Source organism: Mercenaria mercenaria, chromosome 14 (genome assembly GCF_021730395.1).
Source record: "Mercenaria mercenaria strain notata chromosome 14, MADL_Memer_1, whole genome shotgun sequence".
NCBI lineage: Eukaryota > Metazoa > Mollusca > Bivalvia > Venerida > Veneridae > Mercenaria > Mercenaria mercenaria.
The window spans coordinates 66,954,335-66,978,458 of record NC_069374.1 but is presented as its reverse complement, the minus strand read 5'-3'; the positions used below and the strand labels follow the sequence as shown (position 1 = coordinate 66,978,458).

General features: G+C 34.8%; 1 protein-coding gene across 3 annotated transcripts; it reads left to right on the top strand.

Annotated features, from left to right (window-relative positions):
* Positions 1-7,129: 7,129 nt before the first annotated feature.
* On the top strand, positions 7,130-23,907 carry LOC123528357 (protein odd-skipped-related 1-like). Of its 3 annotated transcripts, none has more exons than XM_045308108.2 (7): positions 7,130-7,407; positions 14,252-14,590; positions 14,928-15,084; positions 15,678-15,764; positions 18,954-19,109; positions 21,675-21,771; positions 22,385-23,907. In XM_045308108.2, the coding sequence occupies exons 1-7, from the start codon at positions 7,359-7,361 to the stop codon at positions 22,511-22,513; spliced, it is 1,014 nt and encodes a 337-aa protein (XP_045164043.2). In that variant the 5' UTR covers positions 7,130-7,358; the 3' UTR covers positions 22,514-23,907. The 3 variants fall into 3 exon arrangements, with proteins under 3 accessions (XP_045164043.2, XP_045164044.2, XP_053379745.1); XM_045308109.2 differs by lacking the exon at positions 7,130-7,407 and adding an exon at positions 11,757-11,872; XM_053523770.1 differs by lacking the exon at positions 7,130-7,407 and adding an exon at positions 13,884-13,980.
* Positions 23,908-24,124: the final 217 nt, after the last annotated feature.

Below are 24,124 nucleotides of genomic sequence, written 5' to 3'. Positions count from 1 at the left end.
GTAATATTTCATTGTAAAAAATAATGTTTAATTCTACTTGAACACGACTTTAATTCTTTGCAGGTTTATGAAAAACCACTGAAACAAGAGTGTCAATGAAAATTTACTGCTCTTCAATGTTTACGACATCGATCTTATGACCCGATTTTTACGACATGTTCTCCGAAGAATAGTTTATGGCTAATCTCAAAAAATCTCACACAACGCTGTTGAAGAATTCAAAAATGCCTACTTATTTATTTCCAAAATTTTATTACAGGTCCTTTACAGTAAGGAGTTTCACTATTATTAGTGTGTTATCAGAAAATGAAGTCTAGCAATGGAAGATAAGTAAAAGTACTTATATTCAATGGGCTATAAATTAATATGAATATGAAATGAAGAGTGGGCTTAAAAAGATAATCTAATGGGAGAATTTTTTGTTCAAATATACTTTTAATTTTAATATAATGGAACCATAAAACTACTGTTTACTCTGATATTGACCCGCCTGTTCAAGTGAACTTCTGAAGAAGTGAGGGGAATATATCAGGGGATTTTATGTATGATATATGAGGGACTTGAACATTCTAACTTATCTTTACACACGAACATAAGTTTCTTGAGAAAGTAACTGCACAAATTGTAACATTAAGAATAGATCCTATTTCCTGACTTCGATTAAATATTTCAAATTCCAGCAGCATGTACTGTTTGGAAGACAATTTTCATTGAACATTTTTCAAAGACAAGCATGCAGTATTGTTTATGCGGTCAATTAAAACCGCTGCATAGTCACACCCTGTAGAAATAAATAAAGATCCATTAGACATTTTATGGAAAAAAAGAAAGCTACAAAGAATTTTGCTGACTTGAATTAAAACAACTTTTGTAAAACTCTGGACCTTGGTTGTGACCGAGGCATAACAAGGGGATGAATACAACATCGCTTTGTGGCATAACTGTTGCAAAATGAAACAAAATTACCTAAAAATACAATGAAGGCAGATGCAACTTTATCTCTGAATGGTATTCATTTGGTTGCCGCAGACGTAACGCACAAGCACCAAGTGTGCTTCGGTCTTTTTAAATCGAGAAAAGCCGGATACTTCCTGAATCAAGGTAATTCTATAATTATTATTTTGTTATGTTTCCAAAGTATTTTTATTTTGTTGAAACCAGAAACTGGAACAACTGATACGGGGCCGTATTAGACCTTCCTGCCAGAAATGACTACACTAATCGGATCATGAATATTAACAAAGGTAGTCAGGGCATATGTAAAATATGGACACAGATTTCCACTAACAGTGCAATACGGATTTTGTTTTCTTTCAGTTAGTATCGATTTGTGAAATGCAAGCCATATTACTTTACAATTAACAACACCAACGCATTGGGCGAGAGAGATAAGACGCCTTCCTACAAAAGGTGAAGGCCCCGGGTTCGATTCCTGGCTACTCCCATTGTGTTGTGTCCTTTGGCACAGTTGCCTCAGCCGACCCAGCTGTGTGTGAATGGGTACCAGCTGGGGGTAAGGTATAATTTGTCTATTCTTGAAACAGAGTCGCTCAAGAGCTCGACAGAGCTTATGTACTTAAAGCGACGGTAATTAAAATTTACTTTTACTTTTTCCTTTACCAACGCAGTAGTATCACACCGCGTTTATACACGGGCCATGGTCTCGGTCATTTGAAAATCGTGAGTTTGCCACAGAGTGATAAAAACTGCCGTTGCAATAAACATTATCTAAATCAGTTAATGAAATAGTTTCCACTTTGCATAACCTATAAATGGTATGCATCTAGCAACTCGTATTTCTACTGAGTAAATTAATCAAACTCTCCCAATTACCAACTTGTTTAGATAATACGACCATGATATAATTAATTTATGCGAAATGAAATGAGCAACTCGCACAAATGTTAGTAGTCAAATAATAGGTTTTATTGTTCAGTCAGGAAAAATATATATAAAGTTTATTAATCGCCCAGAACGACAGGCTTGAGACCCGTATGATGCAGCCCTGTTAGCTCGCTGAGTAGAGTGCCCTGCTGTGAATCGATAGGTCGTGAGTTCGTACCACGGGTGAGGTGAATGTACTCCATAACCGTCAGCACTCCATTATCCTCAAAGAAGCTTATCTGGGAAGTTGTTAGGTATCCATAGAGAACAGATATGTAACGTAACTGAGACTGTTGGAAAATAACGCGAAACCCATGCATATACAGGCAACAATATGGAACAGAATATCCCAACCCTTGCTAATGTTTAAGCAGACAAAGTTAACCATTTTCAGTCAATATTATATCAAAATACAAGATATCAATTTTGATTGAAACATTAACGTAAATTAATTATTTGGCCATCGTGTAACTGACTAATACTGGTATGGTGGACAGAGGTTGGGTTGGGTTGGGAGGAGCAATTTTGATCATTTTTAATCAACCAACTCAATTAAACCGACTCAGTTATTACATCGCATGGTTGCGGTCTATGATCTTTTTATAGATTTAATTAATTCGTTTAAACTCTACTAAGCACCATGTACAAAATGGGCTAGGTCGGGATTTGTCGTCACGATCGCGGAAGGTCATTTAGAACAGAAAATACAGATAAAACTATAATCTATTGTTAAGGCTGCATGTCTCCAGATTAATATCGAATTTTTCGAAATTTAGAAAATACTTCCATTATGTTAGTTATTGTAATAAAAAGAAAAGAAAAAAATAAAGTGATTCTGTTAATTTATTGCAAAATAGAAGGAATTGGCTGTATTTAATTATATGATACACACTAATTAAAATTTCTACTTAAACAATAGTGGTTTATCACGTTCGGTATCTAATATAAATTATTATCTCATTTTCAATGATCATCTTGAGGCATATCCGTTTAAGGGCTCATGTATATACTCACAGAACGTTGCTCATCCCTGCCAATGTCCCTTTAAAATACATGTAATTTCAAATAGTTTACTGTACTTATCTCGTAGGTTAATATTTCTAAAAATAAAGGAGTTTACGAAAAAAAATGAGTTTTTCTCCTTTTTTTTTATTTTAAAAACGGCGAGAAGTTTTCTTGATTCTGAACAGAGACTTCATCCTTTTGGATCCGATTTTTTACAATTGCCTGAATAGCACACTTGGATATTAATTGTCAGACTTATGTTCGGAAGGATTCAATAACTTTTATTCTTTTTTTTTCTTTTAATGCTGACACATGTTTATGATTTTTAATAAACTTAGTAAAATAGTGATTTATTTTCACTTAAGTATCTCCCTTTAACAAGTTCACTAATGACACATAAACCAGGCGACAATTTATCATTCTAAATTGGCATAAATAATATGTCTTTTATTGTTTTTATAAGATAGCGTTTGGTATCATATTTTCTCGTATAATGCTGACACATGTCTATTCTAGACCCGTTAAACCGCCCGCTGGGTTGGCCAACATGTTAATGATGTGGGTAGTTTGACACACCGGTGCTAAATGATTTATCTTTAATAAAAATGTTCCTTTATTCCTCAGTCGTGTGTGTCTTGGTTTTAACCTTCAAAAAGCAAAAGTTTATTTTCAACAGAATATTATTTCAGTCACAGACACTCGGGGTTCGGACCTCCACACACCCCATTCTCCTCCGCCCCTGGTAAAGTTTAGCCAATATATTTTAGCATTTTACTATGTATTGAGCATAGGTAGATATCATAAAACGCATTTTGTAACATTTCAACGCGTTTTTTAAAAATGTATTTTTACCATCAATGCTCTCAATATTACAAGATATGCAACATCGCACGAACAATGGGAACACTTGCTTGCGCTGGACCCTCGCTTTGTGTAGCGCATGTCATAAACCGGGTACCAAAATTGATACTCTTACGGCAATGTTAAACCAGATCATCACTTCTTTATGTAAACAAACCTCGTGTAACACGTGCTGAAGCGATAATCCGGTATAATGTAGTCGAAACGGTATCAATTTTGGCACCCGGCAACGGTATGCGCAGTTCAAAGCAGGGATCAATTCGCAAGGAAGTATTCCATAGAATTTAGATTGATTGATTTATATTATTTATTGATTTCTCGCCGGAATACAAATGACAGTTGTCGGGACCGGTGTCATTTGACAGAATGGTAACAGGTCTGACGATTGATACCAGAGATTCATTGGTAGGGGTTCATTTAAAAGTTTCACTGGCTATTGTTTCCCTAGTGTTCGTGTGATGTTTCATATCTTGTAATATTGAGAGCATTAGAGGTAAAAATACATTTTTTAAAAACACGATGAAATGTTACAAAATGCGTTTTATGATCGTCACCTATACTCAATACATGGTAAAACGCTAAAATATATTCTCTAAACTTAACCTGGGGCGGAGGAGAATGGGGTGTGTGTGGAGGTCCGAACCCCAAGTGTCTGTGATTTCAGTAAGTTTACCTAACAAATGTGTTTGGGTTCTTACCAGTATTTACCTGTTCTCATCAACTAGAGATGGAGGAAGAATTGCCTGACACAGGTAGCATTCAGTCACTCACCATGGACCTGAATTTCGAACCATATGGCCTCCTGATTTGAAGCTGATAACAAAACGAGAAGAATCTAGTTTTTCTTGGGCATCAAATTTGAAGGTTGGGTTTCTTTCAGTTAATTCCTTTAACAGTTAAACAGGTTTTCTTGAAACGAGTTTTAGTGGAGGACCAGACATTTATGTTTTGTAACTCCCTTCATTTTTTCGCTGACTGAGTTTCTGATATTATTTTTGAAAGGATTCCCAGGCTTGGAGATCAGTTAACATCTACGGTTTATTGACAGTTAAGTTATGTTTTGTTACGAGTTTGTTTTTTTTTTTTTTTCGTGCTCTGGTATCTCAGTAATGTAAAAAAAAGCAACTTTTTTTTCTAGTTTGTTCTCTGCACAATTTAGAATAAATTCAGACGATAAAATAAGGTATTTTTTCAAACTTCCATGGAGAACATTTCGGGTTATCGGGTTTATAACTAGAAATGAGTCGGAAACAATTTTAAAAAGAAAAAACAAAACGAAAAAAAAAACAGTATCATAGCTTAGGTGTAACGTGTAGATAAAACAAAGCAAAATGTCCTTAACTGTATCATGGTGAGGTGTCATGGTAAGAGTGATTCACTATGCATTTACGCAGCTGGTGTTTCTTACACGGAACTTTTAATTTTTTCTAAACCACCAGCAAATTTACCACTCCCAATTTGTTTTCACGTGAGATCTATCCAGTGCTTACCGTAGGTTCATCCAATTAATATAAATCGCCTCATTTTAGTAACCTTTATTTGCTTTTCCGCTGTGAAATTACCTGTCTATCCATCTGTTACCCCATATTTTGTCACATGAACGATAAATCACCCGCCAAAAAGGCGGATGAATACAAACCGTCGAGTTATCTAACCTAATAAAGGGTGGAAAATGAAATTTGAGCTTATTAAGGGGCAGTAATCGGTAAAGAGACATCAAAAAGGCAGCTAATTTGGTTTCTGATACAGCACGACCTTTGCAAATTGTTAACAGTAAATTTCAAAGGATGACTGAAGATTAAAGAACCCACTAAGTATTATTTCCAAGTTTTATTTGTCCGGACCAAAAGCACCCCAACCTCAGAAGGCCTTTGGTTTTTTTCTTCATTTTAATAGAGTTCATTCAAATGCAATTAAAAAGAATTATGCGGAAAAGAAAAAAATCTTTCAACAAGAGGTCATGCGGATACAATGTAAGGGGAAATTTGTCATACATTTTAAGATAACAAAGACATAGGCATAATCATGAATTCACATTTTAGAGATAGAATTATGTTCTCTCTTTTCCAGCTTTTATATTAGAAGTACTGTATAGTATATCTAAATATCCTCATTACTTTACATAAAAATTTATTGCGTGACGAACGCAGTAAATTTTCTACACATTTTGCAGTGTGTTTACGATTCTACCTACGTTATTTCAAACAAACTGAAAAATCTGGAGGCGTATCTTTTTAATTTTGCAATGTTATTATTTTTTTTTTTTTTTCGTTTATTCAGAAATATAAACGTAAACGTCAAGTTTCAACGCATTTTCTGCTATAACTTTTTATAATAGCTATTGGCACTTTATTTTTTTTTTTGTAATTGTGATGAAAATAAAATTTCTATCCGTCGTCTGTTTGACAGACCCTTGATTATCTAGTCCTCTTACTATATGGTACAAGAGTTAATGCCCTTACCAGCTTTATAAATTATATAACTTTTTTCTTTTACTTTATCTAGATAGATGACGTTGCTTGAAAATTGATTTGTTTGTTTGCAAAAAAAAACAACAACAAAACAACATTTAAATGAAATTTTGACATCTAAAGTAACAAAGTAACTGAAAATATGCGTAAGCATGCGCTACATAAAGTTTTATATTTTCGCACTGAGATTTAATGGTAACGTATAGTAGTATCATATGACAGTAGGAATCTTAATAAAAAATAAGTAAAGACGTATATTGAAAGAAGTGTTTACACCGTGCACGGACGCACGGACCACCCGGCTTGGCATACGGGTGCCGGTATCATATTACAAAGTCCGGAAAACATTTAACGTTATATAGACGTAATCGCTGTTTGCCACTGCTGCACCCTAATGAATAAGTCTTTAGTGTGCTCTGATATGACATACAAAGTATATCTTAACCATTTGAAATAGATAACGTTTTAATTAAATTTTGTCACGTTTTGGGTTAAAATTTATTTCAAGATTTTATGAATGGAAATTTCAGTTTCCGAGAGAAATAAAACTTTTAAAAGTTTTCATTTTATATAGATTCAAATTACATCCCAATTTCCTGTGTTGTAGTTATGTTTATCTCTTCATACAGGTATACAACTCGAGACGGGGTATAAAATTGTCTTTAAGTGTCATGAGTCAATTTTTCAAGTACCCGAAAGTTGTAAAAGTAAATAAATTCTGCTCTATCTTATTGGCAAACAGTCGTAAATTCGTCCACTCGCATTTTACAAACAGGAACACTATGTAAATCTTTCATCCTTCTAATTACAAGGATAATACCCCAATCATTTACAGAGCCGCATTGTAAACAAAACGGTGCAAGTTTATAAGACGGAGTCAATTTACAATTTTCAGTCATTTGATAATTGTCTTACTGATTGGTATCGGCTGATCTGTTTCTGTTTTAAAGGGATGAAGTGATTTTTATGAATACAATTAACTCCATTTATCAGTTTTGACGATAGAAACTGAACAGAGAAAGAAAACGTACTTTGAATACTATATTGAAACGCTAATTAATAGAAAACTATCTGAATTGCTTGAAAAAAATACGTTTAGCTGGAAATTACGTTCAAGAAACACGACGTCAGAAAACAATGCCAAAATCTTTTCTCGTCAATCGGAGTGAAAGGCTCAAAACTGCAGGTAAGGACATTATTTTCTTCTTTTTTTTTTTGTTTTTAAATAGAGCACACGTCTTGTATTTTCTTTATTATTACTTTTATTATTCTGTATGTAATGATTTTGGGATCACTATGGACAGTAAAATTTCAGAAAAAAGGAAAAGATGTCAGTCGGGACACACATTATATTATACATTGGTCGTTTACAGTTAACTAACGTCATTATAAGTAATATTTTGGATTTTTTCTTCATTTTATTTCTATAAATAAACTCAAATACAAATGAAGAAAACAAACCAGAAAAAATACACTTTAACACATGTATGTAAAAATCCAAAGCTTGATATAATCTTACTAGCTGGTCTATTTTGAAATTTTGAAGCTTGCTCAGTTTTCACGCGAAAATAGTAATCAGTAGAATAGAACATGCATTTTAATGATATGCAGTAAAAGCCTAGTGGCAGTATTCATATATATCCTCATGCAAATGATAGTAATACCATATAAGAATTACAAAGATTTTTTCTATGGATAGTTCAAATATTCATTCTCTCTATTATCTACACAATAGTAGCTTTCTTGCAATTTCATTTCCAAAAAGTAAATAAATGAACGGATGAAGAAATAAAATAGTAAACAGAAATAAATAAATAAACAAATATAACCTTAGAGGATAATACTTATTTAATAAATGAGCCGTGCCATGAGAAAACCAACATAGCGGCTTTGCGACCAGCATGGATCCAGACCAGACTGCGCATCCGCGCAGTCTGGTCAGGATCCATGCTGTTCGCTAACAGTTTCTCTAATTCCAGTAGGCTTTGAAAGCGAACAGCAAGGATCCTGACCAGACTGCGCAGATGCGCAGGCTGGTCTGGATCCATGCTGGTCGCAAACCCACTATGTTGGTTTTCTCATGGCACGGCTCAAATAAAGTGCAGATTCACTGAAAACTATATAGTGATATTGTGATATTACATTAGATCTATATGAATTATCCTGTATAAATGAAGAAAAAAAATAGTCGGAAACAATTTTCAAAATTTACGTACATTATCATAAATACGCAGAAAAAAGGTGTTTTTAATCAGGTATCCGCCCTTGTAGACAATGACTGGACTGGAAATGAACTGAGTGCATAACTTAAGTTTTGAAAGTTTTATTTAAAGATATATTTTGTTTGAAAATATGAAAAAAAATGTGTAAAAATAACAAAGTAAACTTGTTAGTGATATACTTGGGATCAAAATACATCATGCTGATAAATATATAGATACATTAGTTAAAATGTCACTAAAAGTGGAAGTTTTTTTTTACAATCTTGGCATTTAATGGTAATTGCCTCTCCACATTTACACAGTTTGTTTATATATTAGGCCAAGTTGAATATATTTGAAAACGATTTCAAAGATTTAAAGCAATATCTAAATGAGAAAATATTTTAGTAAACGGTGACCATAACGCATCTTTGAAATCTTCGTTGTTGCTGATAAGCCTGTTCAGCATCAATTTTGAACTTTAGTAATTGCTTCCTTCAAGTTTGATATTTTCATTATAATTTTTTCCTGCGGTTGTGCAAATGATTGCGCCAGTACAAATAACAGCAATAAAATGCACAAAATTAATCATATATCTAAAAGGAGGAACAAATTCTTATGATAAACATGATGACGACATGGTAAAAAGAACGTATCAAATCTTTACACCAATGCCACAGCGACTGAAATGTCCCCAGCTTGATCTGGATTATATCTAGAATAAATAAAATTTCCAAATATAGAAATGTGCAGTAATTGTCGGTTATTACCATATCACAAGCACACGGTGAGTTGCGGTCTTATCTGGGCGTTTTAATTACCGCAACTAATTTTTGCCTTAGCGTTATCCGCATCTATATAATTTTTTCACTTAAGGCCATAGATAAAAGTTTTTAGTTTTCGGAGAAAATCTGCATTCTTAGCGCAAGTATAATTTTTCGCGTTAGACGGTTACTGAAAACCTGACGTTTTCATCATGAAAACGTGAAAAAAATTAAAGCAATAAAGCAATAAAAAATTTGATTATTCAGATAATTTTTATTTTGAATTAAGGAATATGTAATGATCGTTCTTGCCACAAAACATAATAATTAATATTCACTGAGTCGTTTTCCAAAACTTTCTGTAAGTGTTTCTATAAATCACAGAGCTGGAATTTCTGGTGGGAATGGCAGTCAAGTTTGACTTCAGATGCGTATTTGCATGCAAATGATTGGTCGAATTTTTTTCCTTATTTTTTATGTTTAGTCGAACAATATTCTACTCAAGATTCTCACAACTGCCACACATGCAAGAAACTCTGTATTTTCTGGTAGACATATAACCAGTTTATTACGTATAAAAATGAATGAGTATGCACACAAACAAGGTTGATGTTGTTGAGGCTGAAAGGTGGGGCTTTAGCAAGGCAAACTCGTTTAATGATGATCAGTAATTCAACAGTATTCCGTTTTCACAATGTCATTGATTTGGAGTATAGAATAGTAATGATAATGCTAAATAAATTAATAACGCAAGAACCAATCATTTTAATTGAACAATATCAAAAGTTGCGGTATATTTTTTTGACGTCGTATTTCGCTTTCTTTTCATGACTGAAGTCCAAAATATGTTAAACAAGTCATCTTTTATTGCAAATACGTTAGAAATCCTATAGTTGCGGTCATCATTCCCATGTAAATGAGGTAATGTTCAATTCACTTCTTCGGTTGAATCTTACCAGCTCTTCAGTGTCCGAAAACCATATTTAGTGCCCCCGCGAGACTGGTTTTAGTTTCAGTGTGACAAATTTTATTGTTCGTGCACTACCCATTTCGACCCCATTTTCTTTGAAAACGCCCAATGGTGAGACATAAACAACTCCTTTCGTTTGATCTCTCTATTGTGGATCTTAAAGCATCCATCTAGAATACTAATGACATTAAATCAGAAGTAATTTGCTTTAAATTTGAATCTTATTGACTTAAAACCGGATAGAAGACTATGATAGCGGTGACTTTAAAAGCTTGCAGGTGCTTGTTAACTCATTTTATAGAGATTTGAATACAAACAAAGATCATAAACATTAAAAAGTAAATTTAACTTCGAAAGAAGAATTAAACGCCTACTTATTAGGCTTTTAATCCTGTAGATTTATTTGTGTATAGCAATTTTTCGTTGAATTTTCAGAAATGTTGTCTGTAGTTGCGACTTTTAGCCCACGCAAGATCGGGAGACGTGGAGCAATTATGGTTCTTTGAAAAAAGGGGTAGCTTAACGTTTCAAGAGGTCTTAAAACTTTCAAGTAACATTTTAAATAGCATTTAATTTAAAATTGTAAGTAAATGAGAAACATAAAATTAGACAGTCGGTCTATTTTCCACTTTTTTCATTCAAGTTGGATCGTTGACCGTCGGCTAACGGACGAATGGGAAGACTGGGGCACCGGCTGGTTGACCAACTGACTGACTTACAGAATATATCCCTTCACTATTTCATAAGTTGATTATGGAATTTAAGAAATGATATATATATACATAGCAGGGCTACGTTTTAATATATTTAACGCGACGGAGGTTGTACGCTGCGTGTATCCGATTTGGACCCGCGTTAAGCATACCAAAACATGTTGTTTTTTTTTTGCTACATATCATTTCGATTCTATTATGCCTTTTTTTTGTAATCAATTAAATGGATGCAATAGGGAGACACCATTTCATTGCGCTTGTGTTGCGCCAAATACAGTAAGTCAACGCGAAGTCAACGTTACCGTGTTGTAAATAGTAGAAGGGAGATAACACGTCTCGCGGAATACTTAATGGAGGGCGTAAATGTCGAGTGAGTTATATTCGATTTAGACTGTATTAAAATTCCGTTATATCATTTCGGTTCTGAGATGTCTCTTGTATAAAATAGTAGATCAAATATTGTGGCATTCTTTGCCGGCGCCTGCATGGCGTCGAATAATTTATGAACCGACGTCAATATTCTCGTGAATTTGCCTTTTCTTCATTAGAATATGCGTAAAGCCACCAAGTCTAATTCTGTCCCGTTGGAAAAAAAATCTTAAATCACTTTCATGTTCAGTTTTAATTTTCTTCTAGATTAAACCATTTTTGTACGCCCCCCCAGAAGCTGAAGTGACCCCTAAAATATTAAACCTTTCTTCTGGGTGTCAAAATGAGGGGCATGGTATTCGGGAAGCATTGTTTAAAACTCATAATTAACCGCGTATAAACAAATAAAACCTGACAGTTTCTGATTAGAAAGCGCAGTAATATCAGATAAGTGATAAAGCTACAAGAGCGCTACCAATCACGGGCAGCCTAATAACCACTTAAATAAACAGGTGGCTTCCACCAAATAAATAGTTCCAAAATGAAGTTGGCACGAAACGCAACAAGTGGTTAAAATGTGAAAAGTGTTTGGAATTAAATGTGCATTTTTATGATTTTCTCTTGATGTAAAAAGGTAATTGTTTAAAACATTTTTATTCATTATTGTCAGCGTTTTACATGGTTGTATACCTACATAGTGTTGTTACGATAATAATAATGGTAATAGTAATAATAATAAAAATGAAAATAATAACAATAACAATAAGTTATTATCATCATCAGTATTATAATCACAAAAATAATAATGACGATGATGATGATTCTAATGATGGTGATGCTGATGATGATAATTTATGGTCTGAAGCAGTGCTTTGGAGTTTTATAAGTCAAATATTCAGATGTCCCTAAAAGTTAACTTATTACATTATTCTAAAATACTAACAGTCATAACCATATAAAACTGTTAATCTTTTCCCGTAAATTCCAGAGAAAAATAAATAAGTTTTCCATTTTTGTTAAACATAACTGTAAAAAAATAAGTTCGTTAAGTTTTCAACACTGGTGTTTAATCTAAAAAAAATATTAACGTATGTAGAGCCACGAAATGTAGAAATTTATGCACTTTGGGTTGCTTTTATCATGATTGAATTAATTTGTTACATAATTTTAATATTCCAATTAAGCGTTCGACAAGATAACTTCGGATTCCTCGGATAATTTAAAAGAATTCCAAATTGCTTGTAATGCGCCATTAAATGATTGTTCTACAAGATGGCCACTAACAAATTAATTGAAGTAGCCACTTCAAATAGCCATAAAATCTCTTCCGATATCATATCATTCTTTATGGTTCTATATTGTTCCTGGGCTTGATAACCGGGACGAGGGAGTTGTTTGAAACTAAATAATAAATTGCGAAAGGGGACATATATTTGATAGTATTAATTAGGCGCATAATGATCAGTGGGGAAAAAGAGGGTCAGGACGATTTGGCGGTCAGACTGAGGATAGTGGCTGGAAAACTCAGTGCATTCTTTTTAGCCCAAGTACGTTTTCTTTTTTCTTAAAAGTGTATACGTTTAGAAATTAAAATTTATAAATGTTTTCCCTTTCTAAAAATTAAGATATCTGACACATTGCAGTAAATTGTAACTGATGTGGAATGATAAACAGAAATATAAAAACAAAGGTTCTTTTGCGTTGTAATGTCGGGATAACATTAATTTACTGAAAAAAGGTGGGGTTTTTTTTTCAGGAGAAATCGGCGTCAGAAAGGACATAGACTGCGTGTACTTTAGTCTTTTTTTTGTTTTTGTTTTTTAAATAGACAATTTCTGTGCTATATCAGTCTCGCATTTTTTTTTTTAATTTTTAAAACTATTTATGTTTTAGCTTTGTTGTGATCAGCCGGATATGACTGTTGTTATATAAACTTGGAGTCAGTATTTTCAAAACAATTGTTGACATTGCATATAAATATGACAACAGATTTAATGCGCGCTCGGTCCCCCAAAATATCTAAATTTCATGTCGTCTGCAATGCGCCATGCTGAGGTGGAAGGTCAAAACTTATAATAATAAGCTCGTAATGGGAATATTTTGCATTTTTTTGCGACCAGTTAAATTCTGTTTTAAAAATCCATTTTTATTCCGTGCAAATGAAAATATGACATTTCTTGAGAAAAAATTACTTTAAAAATCAATGTACCGAAAAAATATAGCTACAGTTTTTTTTTCTAGGCAATCTACTCATAATAATTAATAGACTGAAATAAAAAAACAACCTTAGGATACATTTTTTAAAATTATTATACAGTTATTTTGTAAGTTATGTGTGATTTTCGATAATTTTGGAGTATAAATGTTTAAGTTGACAGTAGTAATAAAAAGGGAAAAAAAGGGAAATTATATAATGGTATAATGATCAACCTTGAAGCTCTTTATTCAACGTATATATCTGATCTACTAACTCGGTCGATTGAAATAATGCTAACAAAAAGGTTTACTTCATTAATTAGAGAGAATAGAAAAGACACGTTGAAATGAAATCACAATCTGTCTGTGTGTATGTTTCTCATAATAATGGAAATACATATTCATGTTTGAATTTCGGAAGTTAAATTTATAATTTTTACTAAGGTCTTTGCAGTGCGACAGTAGACATTTAACGCTCTCTAGGAGGTAGCGCGTGACAACGCAGCGTTGGTCGTCTGCCGACAGATAACTCGGCTGCTGAATTGAGTACAATAAATATTAACGTTTTTTGTTTTGTTTTGAAAGTAAAGCATACATTTAGTATTTAAGTTTTCAGTTTTCATTATAGAAATTATCAAGGCAATATGATGTTCGAAAATTTCTGCAAGATTCCCTTTATTTAGCTGGATTTATTTATTTAGTTCACTATAAATATGATACATTTTTTTAGGGTTTGAGAAACAAGAAAAGGACAAATAGTATAAGATCAAATATACTCAACAGCTTTGTTAAATGAAATATTTTTACCTGTTTTTAGAATTCCACGTGAGCAAGTCGACAGAATCTCCACTGGAAACTTACATCAAGATGGCGAGTGTAACTGGACTTCCGGTCTACCAGACGTCAGATTTGAATTTACCGTACAGATATACGGCGGATATACTTTCCCCATATATTAATTCCGGGAGCATGGCCCATTGGCCTCTGAACAGTATTTCTGTTAATCAATGGAATTATTATAACTTTATGACGTCATTTACGTCGATGTATCAGCTGAATAACGTACGATACTCTCCAAAGTCACGAGACAGCGGGATTTCATCACCAAACAGTGTTGGATCACTAGATTTGTCCATTGCCAAAACAGTTAAAGCAGGTAAATAAATAGCTTAAACACATTCTAAAATACGTCCATTGCATACCTTATGACTTATTCTAGCAGACAAACGTTGATATAGAAAATAACTGCCTAGCACAGCTTTGATGCATTAATTAGACGCAGCTATAATCCAGAAATAGAGTTAATAGTTTATGAGAAAAAGAAAGTAGAAACATCAACAACAGTAACTTACAACACGTGATCTGTATACACGCACCACAGCGGATAACTTTGATGCAAATTCTTTGCGTTTTAGAGATGATTAAAATGCAAGTTTAGAAGATGTTAAATTTTAATCAATGGTGTTTATTTTCTCGAAAATCTTATTTTTCAGAGTCACCGTCTCCAGTGAAAACCAAACCAAAGTTTGATTTTGCCAATTTAGCAAAGTCTGCTACGGAAGGCGATGAAGAGTGCCACCATGATAGAATGTCTTCAAACAAAGACGCACAAATCTTCAGTCACATGATGATAAATGCAGGTTCTTTAAGGTAACACAACACACTATATTATGTTCTATCTAGTTTTAACCCTTACTCTGCTAAATTTCTATAATGAACTTGTCCGTCTTTTTATTTGGACAGTACCGTTAACTGTTAAAAGGGGAGCTTACCAAAAAGATACTGACTAAATGGCGAACAGTGCAGATCTTGATCAGACTGCACGGATGTGCAGGCTGTTCATAATCTACACTGGTAGCAAAGACAGAATCAATCGTGTCCAGCATTATAAGGGCTAATGTACCTGTCACCAGCAGGCTTATTTAATACGATGCCATTTTATCTTTTGAGATCGACGAGTCTATTCGGTATCTTCTCATAATAGAAGTCCATTTAAGTCTGTGCCATGATCGGGCTCAATCAGACCCAGTCTGATAGTGTTTTGCTTGCCTGTGTTTTATGTTTCCAAAGAATCTTTATTTGAAGTAAAATTACGAAAGTGCTTACACAACAATGGATGTTAATGACATTTTTTTCTTTCATTTGATTAATAAGTATAATATCCTTACATGGCTACCGTCTTTAACAAGAACATAGCCATTTAAAATTTAATCTAAGTTGATGTTTTAAATATCTATTTTCAGATATAATCCGTTAACAAGCAGCTTTCGTCCGGCTTCTAAACAACAAACGGAAACATTAAAGCGCCCCAGAGGACGGGGACCAGCTAGGTTAGTGAAACTTACGTTTCTTGTAACATAACGTCGCGTAGGAGAGATCACAGTGCTTAAATGGGTTTGGGAAAGCTTTTAGTTCGGACTGTGCCACAGAAGAATTAATTCGAAAGAGGAAATAATATAGCAAACCCTATTTCTGGTTTTATCTTCAAGCTTTCGCTTCTCAAACTTGCTTGCGTTTGTTGGGTTACACCGACACAATTATAGGTCATACGGCGACTTCCCTGCTTTGATAGTGGACGAAGACCCAAGGTGCCCCTTATTGCATTATTGCATCACTGGTTGGCACCTGGGTAGAGACGCAGACCTTCTATTAGCCAGCTTGATTGCTTCCTCACATTAAGAATGCAACGTCCCGAGTGAGGCTCGAACCCGCATCGGTGAAAGGCAAGTGATTTGAAATCAGCGACCTAAACCACTTGGCCACAGAGGCCCCATAACTGAGATAAAGCCTGGTATTAAGCGCCCTAATTTTGGTGTTTTTTTTGTGTTCTGTTCTGTTTTGTTCCGCGCTGTTTTTTGCTGTGTTCTACTCTGCTTTGTTGTTTTGTCCTGTTCCGTTCTGTTCCCGCTCTGTCGTGCACTGCACATACTAATTTGGAGATATTACAAAAAAAGTTTATATACTAAACCAATGAGCATCATACATAGCTATCAACGCTCATTTTACAAACGGCGCCATTTCCAATTATAGTTTAAAAACAGAAGTGACAGAATTTAAATTTGCAATCTAATTCGATAATTGCCTGGCACCGGGCATATCGAGGACTGACGATCGGTGGAAAATATTCATCAATTTGTATTGCAAGTCATGCACGCAATTAGTGTTTTGGCTGACCTTTTATTTTAACAACTACCTGTTTATCCCCCAATTTGTAATGGTGATAAGTTTAATGTAGAAGATATATGGTTCAACAACGCCATGGGAGCCTGATATTTATACGGCATGCACCTGTGAGCTTGGAGCATAAATGAAATAATACTTAAATTTTGCACATTTAGTTACCTTATTCACAGTCTTTCTTTCATTCTTCCGCCGACAAGATAATATTTATCAATGAATAAAAGCTTTTTTAGTTTTTTGAATAATTAAATTTGTTTGTAAAGAAAGCTTATGCATTTGAGTTTAGTTTCTGCGATAGTGTCATCAAATTGTACCGTGAGTTTAACGGAGTTCGAACGTGTGGCTTCCGGGTTGAACATATACATAACCTCCGTGTATGTCCGCGATATGACTGTGTGCCAAGCTGAATTCATTTTCTTCAATCTTTTAAGTTTGACATTGAAACTTTAAGTTTGAAATGCTTCAGTCCCTTTATGATTTGCCATTATTAATTTAGCACAACTTGTGATTAAACACTCCTTCAGTAACAGGCAGTTACTTAAATGCCAGCTTGATAAATTTATCTTAAAATAAGTGATTGACAATTTGTTTTAGACTCGTAACTGTCATGAATTTGGGGGTTTTGTTAGCCCACCATCATCCGATGGTGGGCTATTCAAATCACTCTGCGTCCGTGGTCCGTCGTCCTTCCGTCCGTCCGTCCGTCCTTCCGTCCGTTAACAATTTCTCGTTATCGCATCTCCTCAGAAACTACCAGGGGGATTTTGACTAAACTTTGTCAGAATGATGTATTGGTACCCTAGTTGTGTCACCCTGAAAATCAGACTGGTTCAATAATTTTTTAGTGAGTTATGGCCCTTTATTTATTTCTATAATTTACATAGATTTATACAGGGAAAAACTTTGAAAATCTTCTTGTCCAAAACCACAGAGCCTAGGGCTTTGATATTTGGTATGAAGCATCATCTAGTGGTCCTCTACCAAGATGATTCAAATTTTTTCCCTGGGGTCTAATATGGCCCCGCCCTGGGGGTCACTTGGTTTATATAGACTCATATAGGGAAAAACTTCGAAAAACGTCTTGTTCAAAACCACAGGGCCTAGGTCTTTGGCATTTGTATTGTAGCATCATCTAGTGGTTCTCTACCACGTTTGTTCAAATTATCCCCCTAGGGTCAAATATGGCCCCGCCCTGGGGGTCACATGGTTCATATAGACTTATATAGGGAAAAGCTTTTAAAATCTTCTTGTCAATAACCTACAACATACAAATTTGTATGGTTTTGAGTGGCAAGATGAACCTTGACATGAGTTGACCTTGATTTTGACCTAGTGACCTACTTTCACATTTCTGTAGCTACAGCCTTCAAAGTTGGACCACATGCATAGTTTTGTGCACTGAAAAGAACTTTGACCTTGACATTGAACTAGTGACCTACTTTCACATTTTTGAAGGTACAGGCTTCAAATTTGGACCACATGCATAGTTTCGTGTTCCGAAATGAAATTTGACCTTGATTTTGACCTAGTGACCTACTTTCACATTTCTTAAACTACAGCCTTTAAATTTGGACCACCTGCATAGTTTTGTGTACCGAAACAAACTTTGACCTTTACATTGACCTAGTGACCTACTTTCACATTTTTGAAGATACAGGCTTCAAATTTGGACCACATGCATAGTTCTGTGTTCCGAAATAAAATTTGACCTTGATTTTGACCTAGTGACCTACTTTCACATTTCTTGAGCTACAACCTTCAAATTTGGACCACTTGCATAGTTTTGTGTATCGAAATGAACTTTGACCTTAAGATTGACCTAGTGACCTACTTTCACATTTCTGTAGCTACAGGCTTCAAATTTAGACCACATGCAAAGGATTGTGTACCGAAACAAACTTTGACCTTGACATTGACCTAGTGACCTACTTCCACAGTTTTCAAGCTACAGCCTTCAAATTTGGACCACTTGCATAGTTTTGTGTACCGAAATAAACTTTGACCTTAAGATTGACCTAGTGACCTACTTTCAAATTCTCAAACTACAGCCTTCAAACTTGATGCACATGCTTAGTTCTGTGTACAAAGAACTTTGTCCTTGAAATTGATCTAGTGACCTACTTCCACATTTTTCAAGCTACAGCTTTCGTGTTGTGTACGGAAATGAAATTTGACCTTGAGCTAGTCAGTAAGTCTTGAAATTTGGAACACTCAAAAATGGCACATTGGTGGGCGCCAAGATCACTCTGTGATCTCTTGTTTTATATTGGAATACGTTTTTAGTTACTATTTTTGCTATCACAGCATCTGATAAAATTGCTTTCTTTTCTTTTTTGCAGGACAAAGAAAGAATTTATCTGTAAATACTGTGGTCGTCATTTTACGAAGAGTTACAATCTACTCATTCACGAACGCACACATACGGACGAACGCCCATATAGCTGTGAGATTTGTGGAAAAGCTTTCAGAAGACAGGATCATCTCAGAGACCACAGGTACAGAATCATCTCTTCCTTCTTTCTTATTAGGCCTTAAAAAAATTCTTTGTTTCCGGTAACATGCTAAAAAAATTAGGGTAGGTAGGTCGGAATTTTTAGCTCACCTGAGCACGAAGTGCTCAAAGGTGAGCTTTAGTGATCACCCTGTGTCCGGCGTCCGTCGTCGTCCGTCGTCCGTCCGTCCGTCCGTCCGTCCGTCGTCAACAATTTGACTGTTAACACTCTAGAGGTCACATTTTTGACCCAATCTTAATGAAACTTGGTCAGAATGTTACCCTCAATAAAATCTTGGACGAGTTCGATATTGGGTCATCTGGGGTCAAAAACTAGGTCATCAGGTCAAATCAAAGGAAAAGCTTGTTAACACTCTAGAGGTCACATTTTTGGCCCAATCTTAATGAAACTTGGTCAGAATGTTACCCTCAATAAAATCTTGGACGAGTTCGATATTAAGTCATCTGGGGTCAAAAACTAGGTCATCAGGTCAAATCAAAGGAAAAGCTTGTTAACACTCTAGAGGTCACAATTTTGGCCCAATCTTAATGAAACTTGGTCAGGATGTTACCCTCAATAAAATCTTGGACGAGTTCGATATTGGGTCATCTGGGTCAAAAACTAGGTCACCAGGTCAAATCAAAGAAAAAGCTTGTTAACACTCTAGAGGTCACATTTTTGGCCCAATCTTAATGAAACTTGGTCAGAATGTTACCCTTAATAAAATCTTGGACGAGTTCGATATTTGGTTATCTGGGATCATAAACTAGGTCACCAGGTCAAATCAAAGGAAAAGCTTGTTAACACTGTTGAAGCCGCATTTATGACTGTATCTTCATGAAACTTGGTCAGATTGTTAATATTGATGATCTTAAGGTCCAGTTTGAATCTGGGTCATGTAGGATAAAAAACTAGGTCACCAAGCCAAATCAGATGAAAAGCTAGTTTACACTAGAGGCCACATTTATGACCATACCTTAATGAAACTTGGTCAAATCTTGATGATCTATAGCTCAAGTTCAAATCTGGGTTAGGTGGGGTCAAAAACTAGGTCACTAGGTCATATCAAAGGAAAAGCTTGTTAACACTCTAGAGGCCACATTTATGACTATATCTTCATGAAACTTAGTCAGAATGTTAAACTTGATGATCTTTAGGGCAATTTTGAATCTGGGTCATGTCGGGTCAAAAACTAGGTCACCGGGTCAAATCAAAGGAAAAGCTAATTAACACTGTAGAGGCCACGTTTATGACCATATCTTAATGAAACTTGGTCAGAATGTTAATCTTGATAATCTTTAGGTCAAGTTTAAATCTGGGTCAGATGGAGTCAAAAACTAGGTCACTAGGTCATATCAAAGGAAAAGCTTGTTAACACTCTAGAGGCCACATTTTTGACTATATCTTCATGAAACTTAGTCAGAATGTTAAACTTGATGGTCTTTAGGTCAAGTTCGAATCTGGGTCATGTCGGGTCAAAAACTAGGTCACGGGGGTCAAATAAAAGGAACAGTTAGTTAACACTTTAGAGGCCACATTTATGACCATATCTTAATGAAACTTGGTCAGAATGTTAATCTTGATGATCTATAGGTCAGGTTTAAATCTGGGTCAGGTGTGTTAAAAAACTAGGTCACTAGGTCAAATCAAAGGAAAAGCTTGTTAAGACTCTAGAGGCCAGATTTATGACTGTATCTTCATGAAACTTAATCAGAATGTTAATCTTGATGATCTTTAGGTCAAGTTCGAATCTGGGTCATGTGGGGGCAAAAACTAGGTCACCGGGTCAAATCAAAGGAAAAGCTAGTTAACACTTTAGAGGCTACATTTATGACCATATCTTAATGAAACTTGGTCAGAATGTTGATCTTGATGATCTTTAGGTCAATAGGTCAGGTGAGCGATACAGGGCCTTCATGGCCCTCTTGTTTTTTTTTTTTTGGAATTTTTTTTATTAAGTGGGACTATTCAGAAATTATTTTTGTGTCAAAAAGTGAATACAAATAAGGGGGTTCTACCTTTAGAGCATCAGTAAGTTGATTTCTAACATCACTGACCATGTTTAAAGCAGAAAAAGTGCAGTTCTGCAATTTTTTGTCAAAAAGTTGAAAAAAATTTTCTCCAAGGCAATAAAAACATTTAGGGTCGGGCCAAAAATTTAGGGTAGGTCGGGATACCGGAAACGAACAGTTTTTTTTTTACGCCTTATGTGCCTTGTCGCGTTAAAATTGATCACCAGGATGGACTTTAACAGGCTTAAAAGATAATCATTGTATTAGAAAATGTAATATTTTTTTATAATGATTGAATAATATATTATCAAAAAAATGTTTAAGTAAGGGAGACAAGAAATTACTATTGTTTGCAACTTAGAAAATTCTGACGACATGTCATGGTTTTAGGTTTCAATGTTAGTCTTGCCTTGTAACGACCTTTACATGAAAAGGTTTTCTTCTAAATGCCTGATATTCTTAAAACAACAAAAATATTTTTTTAAATAAAGCTTTTGCATTATATTTACACAGTGTTTAGTAACGTGACATAATTGTTATATGATATGTATTTCAGATATATTCATTCAAAAGAGAAGCCCTTTAAATGTACAGAGTGTGGGAAGGGTTTCTGCCAATCAAGAACTCTTGCCGTACACAAGACATTACATCAGGTACATTTTACATATTCTTAGTCATGTACATAATAATATTTTGGGCCAGAGAGTCGCCTCGGCCGAATGTCTACGGTCTCTGACTTCGAAACACTTGGTCCGTTTATGTAGGTTCTATACTTTTGTGTAAGGCATTCAACTTGTTTACACAAGGTCTATGGATCCAGCAGTTCCTGAAATAATCCCCGATAGGGCATCTGGAGTCTTTCTTCGTCTCGAAAAGTTGAAATTTGTCATATAACTTCTAGCTGTGACTTCACCCTTACAATAATGAACTTGTCCATCTTTCAACTCGGACAGTACTTTCAAAAGGGGTGCTTACCAAAAAGTTACTTACTGAATGGCGAACAGTGCAGATCATGATCAGACTGCACGGATGTGCAGGCTGATCATGATCAACACTGAACGCCAATGCAGAACCAATCGTGTCCAGCATGACAAAGGTTAAGGCCATTCAAATAATTATAAATGATAATCAATGTGTCTTTGCAGTTAGTCTATGTGTACTTATTCATTTACTTTCCCACACATTGGTAGTCTTTATCATTATTTCATATTTTGTTAATTAATCTGGTATTTAGCGCTGCTTTAACACTTTTATCGATAATTTCAGAACAATTCCGATGGAGCAACCATCTTGAAAGCATCGCGTGCACCTAAATTACCGAAATCGTCATCTGTGATAGCTGGACCACAAGTTTTGAATACGTCACCAAACCAGTTACAAATAACGAACTGTTAGTGGAGGGAAACTTAACATTACCATAGACGTTTGTCTCATCAAACACGAACTGATTATAAAAAGGAACATTACTACAGACGGTTGTCGGAGTTGCTTTCATCCTTACGTCTTGGACCATAGTACTTTGAATGGAATTTTCATTGCTTTAGTGTAAATAATGTACAGTATTTATTTTTGTATATTTTGCACCAAGAAACAGTATTTCGTCATTCCAGCGACCTATACATGGTACCTCAGCTGATAAATGTGCTATTTTTATACCCATTCTTATTTTTTGTTATATATTTCATTGATATTTTTTCATATACACCTGTAAATAATTAAATATAACTTTCGACTGCATTACCGACGATGTGCCATTATAGCTGCTTCTGTATAAAGAAGTCAGCACTGTCTTTCTATGTTAACATGGAAGCTCCGAGAAAACAAGTTACGTCTGTATTTTATTAGCCCCTCTTTCGTGGCCACGAGATAACTATCCCTTTCAAACGTAACACTACTTCGTTCCCATGAGATACTATCTCGTGGTCACTTTTAAGTTTTCTCGTGGCTACGAAACACTATCTCGTTCCAATGAGTTAGTGTCCGTTAGCGACGACGGCCCACGAGGTAAAGAAAACGCACACTTGTCACCTCTTAGCTTCCGTAGTTAAAAATAATTTATATTTTACCACAGTATATTACTTCGCCTGTCAAGCAAGAATTTGGTATCAAACAAAAATACTATTTTTAAAAAGATAGAAGATTTTTTTTCGTATTTATAACTGTTATTTTCAAACTTTACATTTTGAATTGCTGTTTAACTTAATTTATATCAGTGAGGTTGAAAACTGATACATGTTCAGGCACTTGTCAGGGTTTTATTCTTTATATAAAAACATCTTTATGAAGTCTAAAATACTGAACATCGCACTTTTCACACAATTTAGCCGGAAATGTTATATCAAAATTTCTACCATTCACGTGAAGTTTACACCATTCACGTGTAGAGGGTAAGCTGTAGTTTACAATGTTCACGTTTGCAGACACGTATAGTGGACAGTCAGAAAATTTAAGTTAAACGTTTACACGCTTATTTCTAGAAGTAGTTAGCGCACTAGTTAATGTTGAAATTTAAACCTCTCTGTTAACATAGGTAACTGTTTTTTTCTTGTTTTTAAGTTTGATTCTCGTTACTTTTAAATTCAGACAGAAAATGCGTAGTTATATAATCAGGCTTGTAATTGCGTTAAAGACTCATAAAAAACACCGGGTCTCTTAATAGCTGTGAAGTAACACTTATTTTCTATAAAATGACAATCCTCTTTTACAATTTTAGAAACTTGACGATCACTTTAATTATTCCTGTTTGTACCAGTGTTGATTATAATGCAAATTAAAATGAGATTACATTATACTCAAGTCTGTCGTATCTTCTTCCGTACAAAATGCAGCTCAGAGCTCATTCCAAGCTCCTTATCAATGTTTTCCAAACGTTTCAACGGATTCCAAGCCTTCGTTGTCCACAAGCATAGCCCAAAAGCATGCACACAAGCGTATTTAACGTAAAGTCTGATCTTCCGTCCGCCCGTCCACCAGCCAGTTTGTCCGTCGGTCTATTTCTTTTTAGTC